Source organism: Hirundo rustica, chromosome 17 (genome assembly GCF_015227805.2).
Source record: "Hirundo rustica isolate bHirRus1 chromosome 17, bHirRus1.pri.v3, whole genome shotgun sequence".
Taxonomy (NCBI): domain Eukaryota; kingdom Metazoa; phylum Chordata; class Aves; order Passeriformes; family Hirundinidae; genus Hirundo; species Hirundo rustica.
Genome location: NC_053466.1, coordinates 7,444,454 through 7,459,712, shown reverse-complemented (window position 1 = coordinate 7,459,712; position 15,259 = coordinate 7,444,454). Strand labels below are relative to the sequence as shown.

At 39.2% G+C, this 15,259-nt stretch overlaps 1 protein-coding gene across 1 annotated transcript in view; it reads right to left on the bottom strand.

Annotated features, from left to right (window-relative positions):
* TXNRD2 (thioredoxin reductase 2) overlaps positions 1-15,259 on the bottom strand; it is a 31,171-nt gene that overhangs the window by 14,935 nt on the left and 977 nt on the right. The window contains exons 2-11 of the mRNA XM_040080497.2: positions 15,038-15,103; positions 14,283-14,339; positions 13,558-13,702; positions 13,165-13,239; positions 12,246-12,324; positions 11,239-11,301; positions 10,808-10,878; positions 7,340-7,359; positions 6,877-6,968; positions 5,420-5,594 (exon numbers count right to left, since the gene is read on the bottom strand). Of these exons, the coding sequence (XP_039936431.1) occupies positions 5,420-5,594; positions 6,877-6,968; positions 7,340-7,359; positions 10,808-10,878; positions 11,239-11,301; positions 12,246-12,324; positions 13,165-13,239; positions 13,558-13,702; positions 14,283-14,339; positions 15,038-15,103 (843 nt within the window). The remainder of the gene's footprint in view (positions 1-5,419; positions 5,595-6,876; positions 6,969-7,339; positions 7,360-10,807; positions 10,879-11,238; positions 11,302-12,245; positions 12,325-13,164; positions 13,240-13,557; positions 13,703-14,282; positions 14,340-15,037; positions 15,104-15,259) is intronic.

The following is a 15,259-nucleotide window of genomic DNA, read 5'->3' as shown; positions in this document are numbered from 1 at the left end:
ATCTACACATGCAGGTCACTTTTGCATGAGTCATGATTTGCATTTGATGTTAATACAGGGCTATAGCAAAGCAAAGCAAAAAGGGAAACGTGTTTTCATTATAGAAACGAGCTCTTTGATGTTAATGTAGGAAATTATTAAACAAAAGTAAAACCTGGCTTGTCAATACAGACCTAATTATATGTAAACATATGATTCAGTGCTTTATACATCTGCCATATAGCCAGCCCCCTCAAACAATGTCACATCTGAATGCCTCTGTAAAGACTTCTGTGTATTAATTTCATCTGGTGAAACCAACACTTCCTCTGGGAGCACTGACTGAAGCTGTCGGCACTTGGCTATCTGTCTGTCTTCCCTTCTCTTGTCCTCATGGGATGTTGATCTGCTGTTCCTTCTCTGCCCCCTGCTCCCCAGTCCTGATGCTATCAGGCAACAAAAATAATAAACCTCCAGGACCTTATCTTGGCTCGGATGTGAAACAACTTCCTACCGTTGTATTTCTTTGTGTATTGAGAGTAAAGCCTGGGTATTCTGCAAATGGACAACTAATGGGGTTTTCTAGTTTCCTCTTTTTCCTGCCAGGCAGAGCCAAGAGAAAACTTAGCACGCAATGGCAGGCACTGAAAGAGGAAAAAAAAAGAAAACCCGTCAATAGAGTCATTTAAAGACCTGTGACAACAACAGTTGAGTTTATCAAACCTGCAGGATAACACTTAACCTTTCCATTCCAGTCTATTTTAACATATGTACAGCTTGGTATTAATAGCTAAGAGTTACAAAAAATGTGCTGCTTCTCATAGTGAAGTTTCTCTCTCAATTTTACTGCCTATTATTTTTGAAGGCAAAATCAAAAATTTTAAACACTGAACTGAAACTTTATTGGCCTTTAGCCCCACGCAGGTTCACCTTCATAAACAAGAATTAAACTTACTGATCTTGCTTCATCTCAAATTCAGTAGCTTAGGCTCATGATTATACAATGTGTCTTGGTAGGCTGTAGTGCCAAATTCAGGGAATTCTGATGTTTCCCAGAATTTACTTACTATTATAAAATCAGTTCTCACCATTTCTCAGTAGGAGTTTCATTTTATACCCATAACTCCTGATTTTTTCAAATTTTCAACTTCAAGAAAGCATGACTTCACAGCTTATTTCTAAGATCCTAAATCCTACCAGGCACACAAACCCGCCCTTTGCCTAAAACCAGCACACGTGCTTTTAGTTTGAGGATGTCCTGAAACTGCCAAAGAATAGGAGTGTGCAATTGTATAGGACACAAGATCAGATTTAGCTTTGACTCAAAACAGCAAAATATTATGCCAGACATCTAGAAGAAAGGTGCAACTCAAATCTGACCCTTAAAAAGGTTACCTGCCTCCTGCACTTCTAACAGCACACCCTAATCTCATCTTTCATAGACCCACACACTAACCACACAGCTGTGAAAACCACAGAGCCCTGCTTTCAGTGCCGACCCCCATTTGCTTTTAACTTTAAAAGAAAAACCAGCTTTTTGATCTGTTTTTGTAAAATCTAACAACATGGCTTCCTAAGGGGGCTGCCAGCCATGGGGCTCCACTGCAGGGAGTGACAAGGGAGCGAGTGGCTGAAGCTCACATCACAGACACTGGCCAGCCTGGCTGTGTTGTGGCACTTGTGCCCCATCACCTGCCCAGGGGCTCTGGTAATCACACCTGAACACAGAACAAGGGCAAGAACAAGGACCTCCAACAGGGGAGACTGAAGCAGCTCAGCTCTGAAGAAGCCAGAGGAACAGGCACTGTCAGGTAAGCAGCAGCGGTAAATGAGTGATAGCATATTCTTACATCCAGTAAGATTTCCCTGGTGATAAAGGTGCAGCTGACAGCAGAATTTTATAGTGGATCTTCCAGACTTTCTTACCACAGAAGCCGGAATGCCTGTCTGCCTCCCAACGTTTGAAAAACCCAAACTGGAGCCAACCACACATTTTACTGTAGGTGGCTACTGTGAGGATACCGTTGGGTGACAGGAGAGTTTTTCTGGAATAAATCTCAAGCCCAATAGTCTTCTCCACTTTTTCCCTATACATTGGCACATCACCTTATAACTTTATCCAACCTGACTTTAGTCTCACCTAAATCAAAATCTTGTCTGTATTCCCAGTCTCAGTACACACCACGTTACTAGCACACTACCTGACATTCTCTGACAAACTAATTCCAGGCTATTTTGCAAATACCTGTTTAGTTTAATCATCCATTCAGTGCTGCTCCTGTGCACAGGAGGAGCCCACTGGAGATGGAGCGATTTGGTTATTTTTCTGAGGATTTGGTGAATAATCAGGTTTCAGTTACAGCAGGGATATTTTGCCGTCTATTGCAAACTCACATGGAAATACTACTTACCAATTCCTTTTGTATGTTAGCTGTTTGCAACTGCTGCACTCCAGCCACAGGTTTCAGCCCTTCAACAGCTGAAATGAACCCTCCCTACAAGGCTGACCTCCTGCAACTTTACCCTGCAGCTCAGCAGTTGCATCTGCTTACAAAGGTGTCAATCTCTACTCTTCCCTTCGCATGAAGATCCCATGTTTGCTCTGAACATACACACATTTACCATTGCTTTGGAACTCAGGTAAATTAGGCACCTAACAAACGTTTTTTGTATGCCCTTAAGGGCAGGGAGAATACTATATAGTAGTAAAAGTTTATTGGTTCTACATTAAACAAAAATTCAAACCCTCAAAATCTTATAACTTCAGGAGAATTCTCTAGAAGCCAAGGACAGCACTAGTAAGACAGAAGGACATACAGAGCTGAACTTGAAAAGTCAAAAAAAGGTCAAGAACAAGCTCTTGCACTGAGCTGGACTATGACAATGTGTTGTCCCTCAGCAAGGTATCACAGGTCCATGACAGTTACCTACAAACCTTTGGATTGAAACTTTTAAATTGCATTAAAATGTATCAAAATGAGATTTCCTCCCCCCCCCCCCCCCAAATATTTTCACTAGCTCAAAAAAGCTGCTAGAAAAACAAAGAGAGCATTGTGCCTGCTTTTATTGGCTTATCCACACAGGCAGAAAATCACACATTCCAAAAGCAAAAAAACCCCTCATCATAGAAACACAATCTAATTTTCTTTTTAAACCGTTGATATGAAGAGACAGTACTGTAACTTATTAAAATATATCCCACTGTCAGTAATTACTTTTAATGTTATTCACAAAATCCTACTAAAATTCCATGATGCACTGGCAAAAATGATGGAAATATGTACTATAATTTAGGCTACAATTAGTTAACAATAGCAGCTGCTTTTTAACCAACTCTACAAGCTGACTTGCTTCAATCAGTATTGTAACTGGCACATCTGCAGACAGGAAATCCTCAACACCACCAAGTTTCCCAGCCTATTATCTGAGACACCTGGTGTGGGTGTGTTGATACAGAGCAAAACAATGAATCATATGGACTGCACACCAATTAACCAGCTTGAACTGTTAATGTGTTTAATCCTTAAGGGTGGAGTGCCAATTTGAACACTAAAAAAAGTCAACACAAAATCCTCAAACTATTCATTTTGCTGTTTCTAAATATGGATTGTAATTCAGATCTATGACAAAAATTGTAATACAAGCAGTTCCTCTGGATTGAAATAGCAAGCAGACTCATGTTACAACTGAATCGCAACAGTTCAGCATGCAACCCTATTCCATTATAATTAACAGTAAACCAAGATTCTTTCTTATTATTTCAACTTAATAGCTCTTTTTTCCATCTTAGACAAAAATAAACAAATTGACTTGACATTTGACATGTGTGTCTCCAACTCAGTGTACTTTCATAGAACCACAAAATGGGTTGGGTTTTTTACCAGAAAGCTTAAGAAAAATCAAATACAGCACTTAGAAACCCACTTTTTGGAAACATTTTCATCTCACCTCATGAATATTATTCTACAGTTTTCAGGATTGTTATGTGTCCAGATAGCATGAGCTTTTTTTACTCTTGGCAAGCACTAGTCTATTTGATTGGTTCTGATGAGAATAATCCATTATTACAGGCTGTATCCACAATTTGTAGAGCCCAAGGCACTACTAAGAGAGTAGTGGTTACAGTAAGGAAAAGAAAACATTTGTCACAATGCACAACCTGCTCTCTGTTTGGGGTGTTAGGAAGATATAAAGCTGACTTAACCAGGGAAATGGAACAACTGGACAGCAGATTAAGTCCACTGGGCAAAATACGAAATGCTGTAAATGATCTGTTTCTGATCCTGTAACAGATCTGTGCTACAACCACAAAAATTTAAATTTATGCTTTAAACAAATGAAAGAGCAATGCATCCCCACTACTCTGAAACAGTAGTGCCAGATAAAAAGAATATAAAGTAGTCAAGGGGATTGCTAAAGCTGCTAGTAAAACCGATTATTCGTTTGCATCAAAACAGATTTCCTGGGCAGTACGTTTAAGCCTATTTACTTTGTTTGCCAGCTATCATCTGCCTACCACTATTACCTTTAGGCATATATTATTGATCTAGAATTCCAAATATTTACAAAACTTTGTAAGCTCAAAAGACACCGGGTCTCCTACTCTGGTGGGCTTACAGCCCATTTGAACCAATACAGGAACTGAGGACAGACTTTTAACAGCGACAAATGGGCAGCTAAGGGAGGCAGCACCAAAGGAGTCTTTTCATTCCTGTGGGCTGGAGCTTTGTACCATTTATCATTTAGTGTGTTAGTCCTTGCAGGAAGCAGCCTCTCAAAGGAGGCAAACCCCAGGTTTGATTCCCCTTTCTGGTGATTATGCTCATAGACATTAAATTCATTTACTTTTAGTCATTGTATGTCAGTTCCAAGGGGTCTGAGATATGTGAAAGTCCTTAACCACATTTCAAAAAGCTATATCGTCTCAAGGTTCCCTGATGAGCTTGGGTTTTTAGAGACAGTTACTTCTCTTTTTCTGAATTGGATGCTGCAGTAACAAACTTAAGCAGCACAGTTTAGAAAAAATCCTAGAAGAAACAGTAACCTCTTAAATAGGATGAATATGCACTTACAGTGAATAGCTTCATGAGTCAAACAAGAGTGTGAACTTAGAGAACACTGCCTGCAAACCAGAGCTTGCTGGAATTCATGTTCTTACTCTAGGAAAAGTGAGGAATACTAGATGGTCTCCCATTTAATGCAGCTCATGCAAAAGTAGCTACCACAAACTTCTTCCATTCACTGTAACTTTAATGATTTTTTAGACTGTAAATGAACAACAGGTTCAGGCATGCAAGAAAAGAATTTAACAACTATCAATGTTTAAGTCACTAAACATTTAATTGGGGGGCAGGGGGGTTGCTGTTTGACCCCATGATGAAGCGACTTAACTTTCAGAATGGGAAGGATTGCAAAGAAATGTTAAGATAATCATATTTACCTACTGCCCACATAACGGTATCAAAAGAATCAGTTTCTTCTGTGTCCAGGTCAGCATTTTTCCAAGTGACTTGCAGTCTGTTGCTCTTCAATTTTTCAACTTTAGTTGGGAAACATCTCTTCAAAAATTTTGTGCCATAAGATTCCATGTGCTCAGTTACCAAAGAAGCCATTTGCTGTTGAGTAGTGAAACAATTTTTTCTTAGATATCTAACCTTTCTAATGTAAACCCCTCCTTCAGCTGGGTTCAGGAAACCCCAGTAAATACCTTCTGCATTTCAAACTTTCTTTATCACTTAGTTACTGTGCACTGCTAACACAAGAGAATTTAGGGAGCCGCTATGACCTGCAACTCCATTTCAAGAGGCACCTACACCTGAATACTCAAATTCTTTTCAAAAAAATAAAAGAGCATATTAATAAAATTATTGCTTTTAAAGCATTTGTTGTTTACACAACCTAGAGCATATTCAATTTACCATTATCATAATTACAATTTTCTAGGAGTTTGATGAAAATAAATACTTTCATAAAACGCTGGGAGAAAGATATTTCCTTCTGCCATAACACCTGTCATTTTTATGAATCACTAAGGTTTCACAGAAAGTTCTAATACAAAAAATACTAAATAATAATTTGTCCTGACAGCCTGTTTGCAATAATGCCACACCACACTCCAGCAGTAAAATGTGGCATCAGCAGGTTTATCCGAAGGCATCGGTGCTCTTGACTGCGGGAACTCAAGCTGCACTTTGCCAGAGTATGTTTATTACTTAAAGGATGTTATTACAAAACCACTCACATAGAACAACTCCACACAAGCTCTCTCAGCTTACAAAACTTTATTTTCAAAGTTGATATTAACTAATATGAAGGCAACAGCAGGGTTATGTCTCTTCAGAAACATGAGAGCTCACTAATCAGTTTCCATCAGACTCAATGTGGCTGCAGACTGAACATAATTATTTTATCTCCATTAATACTTTATTAACTTTGGTATGGCCATTGTGCTCTTCCTGCCTACAGAGGATCAAGTTCTCAGAGCAAACCCCACTGTAAGTGTTTGACCAAGTGCCACACACAATATCCTGCTGGCTCAGACCTCATGTTGTTACGGGTGGCAATTTCTTCAATGAGGAGTGTAAATCCCAAGAATTATTCTTATACAATGTTTTGCAAACTCATGCCACCAGGTTTAAGGCATACAAGCTGCCAGTTTTAAGGAAGCCACTCCTTAAAGTGGGAGAGGGTGGCATACAAGCAGGAACTGTCACCAGTGTCACCACCACAAGTGGTGTTTGTCACTGCCACTTTTACAACAATGCCCCCACCTCAAAAACTGTGCACGTACTAGGAAATGTTTGGAGATGCAAACAACACTATTTCTTTAGGAGATAAAAATAATCAAATCTGTCTTTTATTTGCTGGGTAAGGAGATGTAACATATTCTATACTCACCTGATCAAACCCACGAAGTGGGACACTTCTCATCATGACTGTAGTGTCCAGTCCGATGCCTGTAAGAAAACCAGCACACTCAAGGGAAACATCTGGTGACGCACCAGTTAAGAAAAACATAAACGACAATTTCAATAAACACATTATATAAGTAGTATACAAGGGGGCTTTTTACTTGGAGATACCAGGTTCTCATCACACAGACATCTTTAGCTCGCTTTTGTACATAGAATAAAACTTGGAAGTCTTATAGTTAACATAGTTGACAGTGAATTTAAGAACCTGAGAATTTATCCTCAGCTGATCTTAATTTCCATGATGTTACTGCACAGAAAACTACTACTATTCTCTTATCAACTCAACAAAATGACATGAGCCGAGGAATTCTGAAAACTGAACTTTCATAGGAAAGACAGCTGTGCTACTCATAATCATAGATCATCACAGGCTTTTCAAAGGATACAGCTGGCTCCAACAACCAACCTGTAACAGAAAAAGAAGAAAAGAAGACAGCAGTGGAATGAGCTCGTGCATATTTTTGCATAAAAAACATTTTCTGATGTGGGCATCACATTTGCCAACTTCCAGTCAGCTGGGATCCCCCAGTTAGCCAGGGCTGCTGGTAAATGATGGAGGGTGGCTCAGCCAGCTCTTCCCTCAGCACCCTGGGGTGGATCCCATCTGGCGCCTTGGACTTGTGCATGTCCAAGTGCTGTAGCAGGTTTCTAACTAAGTCCTCATGATTTATGGGGGCTTCATTCTTTTCCCTGTTCCCATCTTTCAGCTCAGGGGTTGGGAACACACAGAACAACTGTTCTTACTATTAAGGACTGAAGCAAAGAAGGCATTAAGTAACTCAGCCTTTTCCTTATCCTTATTACTATGCTTCTCCCCCTGCCACATCCAATAAAGGATGGGGATTCTCCTGAGCCCTCCTTTTGTGGCTACTGTATTTATAGAAACATTTTTATTGCCTTTTGCAGAAGTAGTCAGATTAAGTTCTAATTGGGCTTTGGCCCCTCTAATTTTCTCCCTGCACAACCTCATGACATCCTTGTAGTCCTTCCTCTTCTCCCAGGGACATAAACACTCCTTTTTTCTCTGAGTTCCAGCCAAAACTCTCTATTCAGCCAGGCCAATCTTCTTCCCTGACAGCTCATCTTTCAGCACATGGGGATGGTCTATCAATTAGATTGTCTTTCTATCAAGTAGACTACAGCTCCCAATACAAGATTTTATTCATTGCTAAATTTCATTTTCATTTATAATATGCTATTTAATTGTTGTATTTTTCCAAATTCCAAATATTTGCCCTTCCTCTCTTCAATCACTTATGTACGCTATTATAGAAAATGGGTTTAATAGATTAACTTAGACTGGTATTTACCAAATATATCCACTTTAGTTCTTAAATAAAACTCCAGCTCCCATCTCTCCCAATATTTCAAACCCTTTCAATCCAGAATATCATTGAAATTGTCCATCAACACTTGCAGTTTATGAGATCTATCAGCTCTCCAGCATAGCACAGTTTCCATCTCTGTCCCCAGCTGCTCCCTACACTGCAGCAGCTCCTCTCTCTCCTGACCTCATCCTCAGTTCCCGACATTTGCTGGGTACAAAAAGCAGAATTCTCAGTCCCTGTTCTGCAGATAAAAGCAGCTGCAGCCAGGCAGCCATTACACTCAGCTGCTGGACAGGCTGCACTTGCACCCCTTTGCTGTTTATGTCTTATACGGACTTGTTAAAGTCTCACATGTTGGAGATGCATCCCACACAGTATTTCCACTGACAACAAAGTGTTTTGTTAGGTTTTTGAACGGGCTTGTGGCCTGTGCCTTACCCTAAACCAATCTGCAGCACCTCCCAGTTGTAACAGCAATGCTTTGAAACTTCTGAGGAGCGCAGACATGGAGGCTGCAGCTCTGTAAGCCCCAGGGACTGCACAGTCAGTACAACACATGTTTTCTCACAAAAGGCTCCAGATAACATCTCCCTATCCTACAATAAAAACATACAACTTCTGAAGGTGTACAGAGAATAGGTTGAGTAAAAGTGATTAAAATCTGCTAGTCTGGGGTTTATGTTCAGCAAACAATTTAACATAATGGGAAATAATTTTTCCAGCATTAGGGCATCTGATTCATCTGTGAATGGATGATCACTCCCTCATTAGCATGCAACTCCTGGGAAGCGCTGCAAAATGCCACATACTGCCCATAAAGAAATATCTACTGGAGATTCACAGGGAAAAGAATGAGAATTTCTGTAATTTGGTTATATGTTTGCTCTTCTTTTTCATTAGATGAAAAATACGCGTCAGCTGGCACTTATTCATAGCATCAGCCCCACATTATTCACACTTACTTGTACAAAACACGGGGTTCCTGGGCATTGTCAGTGCCTAAAAGAAAAGTTCAGAAAGCAGAACCTAACCTTGTCCACACCTGCTCAATCTCTCACTCATTCTCAACACATTTCAAGGCATCTTTTCTAATTCACTCTGCCAAAACCCTTCATCTCAGTAGTGAATTTCTTCCCCGTGTTTGTATAACTAAGGGACTTTTAAGTTGGTTAATGGTTTACCTTTAAAAAAAAAAAAAAAAAAAAGAATAACTGCAGGACTGACAGTTCTGTAACCTCCAGGCATGTAATTTGTAGCTGAGCTATGTACATTTGGAGAGGGAGAAAAGAAAGAATAACTACAACACAGCTCAGACTAAAAACAAAAGGTGTTAAACTGAACCTTGGGAATATTTATAACAGAAACAAATCCGACAGAAACAAACCTTTAACAACTCCCTCCTTCATTTGCTAAGACACAGCCTGATAAAGCACAGAAATGCTACTGTAGCCCCTGCAGGCTTATTTTAACTAAATCTCAGGAATGCAACATATAAACACTAGACTCCCACATTACACTGTTACAACTTGCATCAGCAGCAACTGGACAAGAGCCACATTTTCACAGAAACATTTCACAAGGATAAATCTTATATTTTGGGTTGTTTTGGTTTTGGTTTTTTTTGGGGGGGGGGGCTAGAGTGGGTGTTTCTTTTCTTAAAAACAATTTCCTCGCATAAATCATGCTTTCAAAATTCAAGAGGTGACTGATACACTACAAACAACAGCAAATTTACTTTCTTTCTAAAATTGTACCAAGAAGCCTCATTTATCTATTTGAAGTTTAGCTTAACACTGTGCATTTTTTATAGCAGAAAGTCACTGCCATGAATGGCAACTATGTTTCTTTGCAATAACACCAGTATTATAGTTCAATGACTCTTGTTTTTTTCTAGAATTGCTCAATAGAGAAGACAAAAAGATAGCATTATTTGACTTCCAGGCTAGCAAATCTGCATTTCCTATCACAATTAACTTCATCAGGAAATTGCTCTGTAGTGCAGTGTTGACTCAGAATCTCACTGTGCTATATGCTGTAAAAAATAACTATGGCATTTAGGTATTTCCATTAAAACCAGTGTTTTAATATTTCAGTTAAACAATAGCTTCCAAAGCAAAAGTAAACCAAATGCCTCATCATATTTTCTTTTGTTGTCAGAACTGCCACAATTTAGGAGAACGCAAAATTCTGGAGTTTCTCCCCTAATCAGGAACCGGGACTGAGCAGTCCCCGGGTGAGTTCATGCTGCCCTCTTGTGACTTGGGATGTAATCGCTACAGCACAACCTAACACCTGAAAAGGTTTCATCTGATTTTAGAAGGGAATTTCGTAAGAGGAGGAGGGAGAAGATCTAACAGTTACTAATGAAATTTGGTAGTATGATATTGATGCATCACAAAGCACATTTTCAGAAGGAAAACAGAAGAAAAATTGGTGTACAAAAAGCAATTTTGAACTTTTTTCACCTTGCCTTATAGAAAAGGTAGGAATGCCAGCATCTATTGCAACCATGGTAAGGGAACTCACGTTTTTCCAGGAGATTCCTTTAACCAGAACAGATCATCACTTGTGATTCCATGCTCCAGTGCACCTGCAACCTATGATCACAAAGGTGAATCTACAAAGCAAATCCTGTCAGCAATAAAAGTTAATAGCGATTTAGGCTGTGTTGGCTGAAGTACAGACCAAGGGGAATATCTCTGAATATTATGGCTGCTGACTTCCAACCTGAATTATCCTACAGCTCTAAGCAACACCAACATGCTGAATCAGAGCACATTGCTGTCTATGGAAATGTTTTTCTAAAAAGCCATCCTTTAAATAAAGACAATTTTTAGCGTGACACACGTACAAAAATCACTCATGTGTTGCTTTATTTTTACATTCATTATACCCTTCACTGTGTTCTGCATCTCAACCAGCAAAGCAATGGAGTTTCAAATGGAAGGGCAACTTACATCCATAGGATATTTTGGTCTTCCTCCAGTAGCAATGACAATATTATCTGCAGTAACAACAGTCTACAAACAAAAACAAAAAATACAAAATCAAAAGCAAGCATTTGCAGTTCTTTTATTAATTTTTGGATTTCATCTACATACAGATGAGTGATCAGTGAGAAACCTGGCACTACCATCTGCTATTTATGTGACACAGTAATCAGCAATGCATTAAAAAGAGGACGGAGATAAACTAATACCTGCAGAATTTCTCCTACCCATTCTCTACTAGGTTTTGTTTTAATATTAACCATGCAATTGTTCTTACACTGAGCAAGATTATGATTACTACTTGGAAGCAATAGTTATGCACAGATGACAACGTTTTAAAAATCAATTTCTTGTCAGGATAAAATGCACAGACATCACAGCAGTAAATTCTGTCTGAGGCCTGGACTTAAACTACCTCAAAAGAATGTTTCTAGAAAATCCTAGGCACCTATCCCCAAAAACCTGATATTCAAGCTGGTATTAATCAGTAACATTAAACAATTACCCTCAAAAAGGTGTTAAAAAGGCATGTTCAGGCCTTGTTAAATAGGCAGCAATGGCCACCGTTCTGTTATGTGACCCAGCTGTGCATTCACACTAATTGCCTCCCACACACAATTTGGTACTACTGAGTTAATTACCCCTACAAATCACCTGAAAGGGGAAAAGCTCAGAGCAACCTAATTCTCAGAACTTGCATTTCTGTGAGCATCAGCACGACTGACCATATCAAACAAAAATCTTTTGTCTCAGCATTTCCACCTGCAGAAAAAAGCAATAGCACCTAACAGGCCAGGCAAGGGACTCAGCAGGCACCAGTCAAGTTCATAAACTTCTCTAAGTGGAAAATGCAAATCTCACTCAACAAAACAATACTGAATACCTCAAGCAATTTGCAAAAGGACAACCTCGCTCCCAAATGACCTGAAATGCTCAAAGTGGACAACACTGCAGAATTCAGCACAGGAGCTCACCTCTTTACCTGCTTTTGTTAAACCACGGACTGTATGGGGATCAGAAAAACTTCCTTTTATGTTGAAATATTTCACCTTCCTGTTTAGAAGAAAACAGCATCAGCAATGCACACTTAACAAGAGCAGGTAGGAAATACAATCAGCTACTTTTTCTGTATTTAAGTGCTAAAAAGCGTAGCAAACAGGCACAGAGCAGTAAAAGGAAGGAATCTCATTTCACAGAACTCTTTGCAGCTCTATCACAACTTGTCACTTAATTCCTGTGTCACACTTAACTCTTCTATACAGAAAAGTAACTAACCTTGTAACAAACTTTAAGATCAGGTTATTGACCTTCAAAAAAGACATTTTCCATGAGCCAGAGCATTACCAGTAGCATCTGTAGCATTTCTGATACCACGCTCATTAGAGGACACACCAAAGTGACTCAGCAGGAGCAACAAGACTGGAATCTGTTAAATTTTCTATTAATATGATTTCTATTTAAAAGGAACTGCATGCTGAAAAACTTGGAACCACTTCTGCACTGAAAGCAAAAAAAGAAATCTGCTGCTCTAGCATAGTGTTAGCTGTGGGTTTGTATGGCATAGGAATTTGAGGGGATGAGATCAAAAGTTTTTCAAGAAACCTCGACTGATTCATATTAACGCAAAACCTCTCCAGACTAAAGAGAGCATCATGACACTGCTAGAAAGCTTTTGTGTATGGTCAGTGTCAAACACTATTTCACTAAACAGGAAAATGGGAGAGCAAGAAACCACTTACATTGACAAGGGCACTTACAGACCCAGCAGAAAGGACTCAAAGACTCAAAATACTAACTCTAGGTAGAAACTTCAAAGGCAATTCTGCAATTCTACAAGGAAAAGAGAACCTCCTTGGCTGTGGGAAGAAAGATGAACTTCAAAGTCTTATTTACTTTTCCTGTAGTTGTACTCTGTGTCCCCAGTTCAAGGATTTCACGTAATTCTGAACACCTTGTGCCATCACAGACCTGTTGTAAAACAAGAAACTGAACATGAAGTTATCATATTACAAATTCAGGTTATGCAGCACAAAGATATAGGAAATTGCTGAAAATGAGGAATGAACCACAGTATTTTTTGTTGTAAAGGCAAATTATCAAGTCCCAGTCAACATAATTTCTGCCCTGAGAAATCAGTAACTAGTTCTGTTTCTTAAAGAAGTACCAGGCTAAAATTTCACATGCGAAGTCCACCTCCCTAACTGTCCCATAATAAACACCAACTGGGAAAAGGTTATTGCTATACATTTGCAGCACATAGGAGTGGAGATGGGCAACAGTCTTTACCAGGTATGATGAACAGGTTGGGATATATTCCAGCCATAGCGTTGGGCATCTTTAAGGGCACTCCCTAAAAGGGCTGCTTGATGCATAAGCTTTTTAGGAATGCAGCCAACATTCACACAAGTTCCACCAAGTCCCCACGTGGTTCCTTGGGGGGAAAAAAAAAGAAAGGAAAAAAAAAGTAAATGCATCAGATTAGCGTAACTGCAGTTGGGTATGTGAGAGGTAAAAAGTTTTGTAACAACACAGTTTACTGTCTCACACAGATCAGTTTCAAACTTTCTTTGTGCACATTTGTTTGTTAAAAACCATTTCTGTATATTTTTCTTCTAAAATTCAAACCATCTCAAGATTTTTCTCAGAGAAGATTGAGTAACTAAACACAGATCTTATTTTATGCATTGTACATGAGGAGCCTCAACACAATTCATAATTTTTAGAAACTGTAAATAACATTTTGACAAAGGGGATATTCTCACTCATTAAAGTCCAAAGTCTACTATAAATGGTAGCATCAAGCACTGCTAACAAGCTTTATGTGCAGGGGAGCAGGCACAGCTGGCTCATCTTGGAGAGAACGAGCCATGGCACAAGCTGGGCTTAAGGAGTTTTAATCCAAGCAAAGTAGACAGCGTGGCTTTGGACACTGCTCTCTGGAGCAACCTGCTCACCTGAGTAACTGAATTATATACATTTCCACTTGTTACCCTGGTATTTCTCTTCCATACCTTGTGGGGAAGGTTCAACATAATCCACAACAGCCACTTTTCTTCCAAACTGAGCAGCTTTAAACAAAGAAGCAAGGTAAGGTATTTAGAGGAAGCAGAAATACACAAACATAAACACTTTTAGTAGCACAGATACAGATAAAACACAGGAAATGACAGCTGGTGTTTTTTTCTGTCTAACTCAAGATACCAGACCAGGGACACAACCTGCCTATGTAGTCAGCAAATTCTCTGCAAGACGCTCAATAACCCAGACTGGGGCCTCCAGCTTCCACTGACCCTAAAAATGCAATTTGACCTGAAATGAGATGTTTAAGAACACTGTGGTTGTCAAACATGTTACCCAGAGATACAAAGGGGCAAGGTTCTATACAGCAGTTAGATCTTGGAAACAGTCTGAAGGGATTGTTGTTTTAACATATAAATGAGAAATGGTATTAAAAAAAATACAGTATCTGTGGAGGTACTCTGAATATTTTTACAACAGTGAAATTAAAGCTTATTAGTTCTTCCCATGATAAAAGAAGAAATATTTTTGTAAAGGTTAAGGGGAAAGCCAAACAAAATCACACCATCTGAGGGTGTGAATCAATTTGCAGATTAACCGTATGGAGCTAAGTTAATGATTAATGTGCAGGTAGGTACTGGAGCATATCGTGCTTCTTAAAAAGCTTTAAGATTATCAGTGACACTTCCCCTTGTTTCCTTACACCTCACTGAAGAGAAATTTCTGCTAGTTATTTATGCATACAAACCTTCTTTTGCACAAGCAAGGCCTCCAGACCCTCCACCAACGACCAGAAGATCATATTCATTTTTTCCTGTGAAAAGGACGTGAAAATAAGAAGGAATAGAAACAGAGCAGGAAGATGGGAGAGGTATGTAAGGACAGTATCTGAGAACACCTATTTTTACAATTGATTGTTGCTGATTTGGGTTTTCCTCACTTTACTCTAGTGCTGTAGTTTTCTCATTAC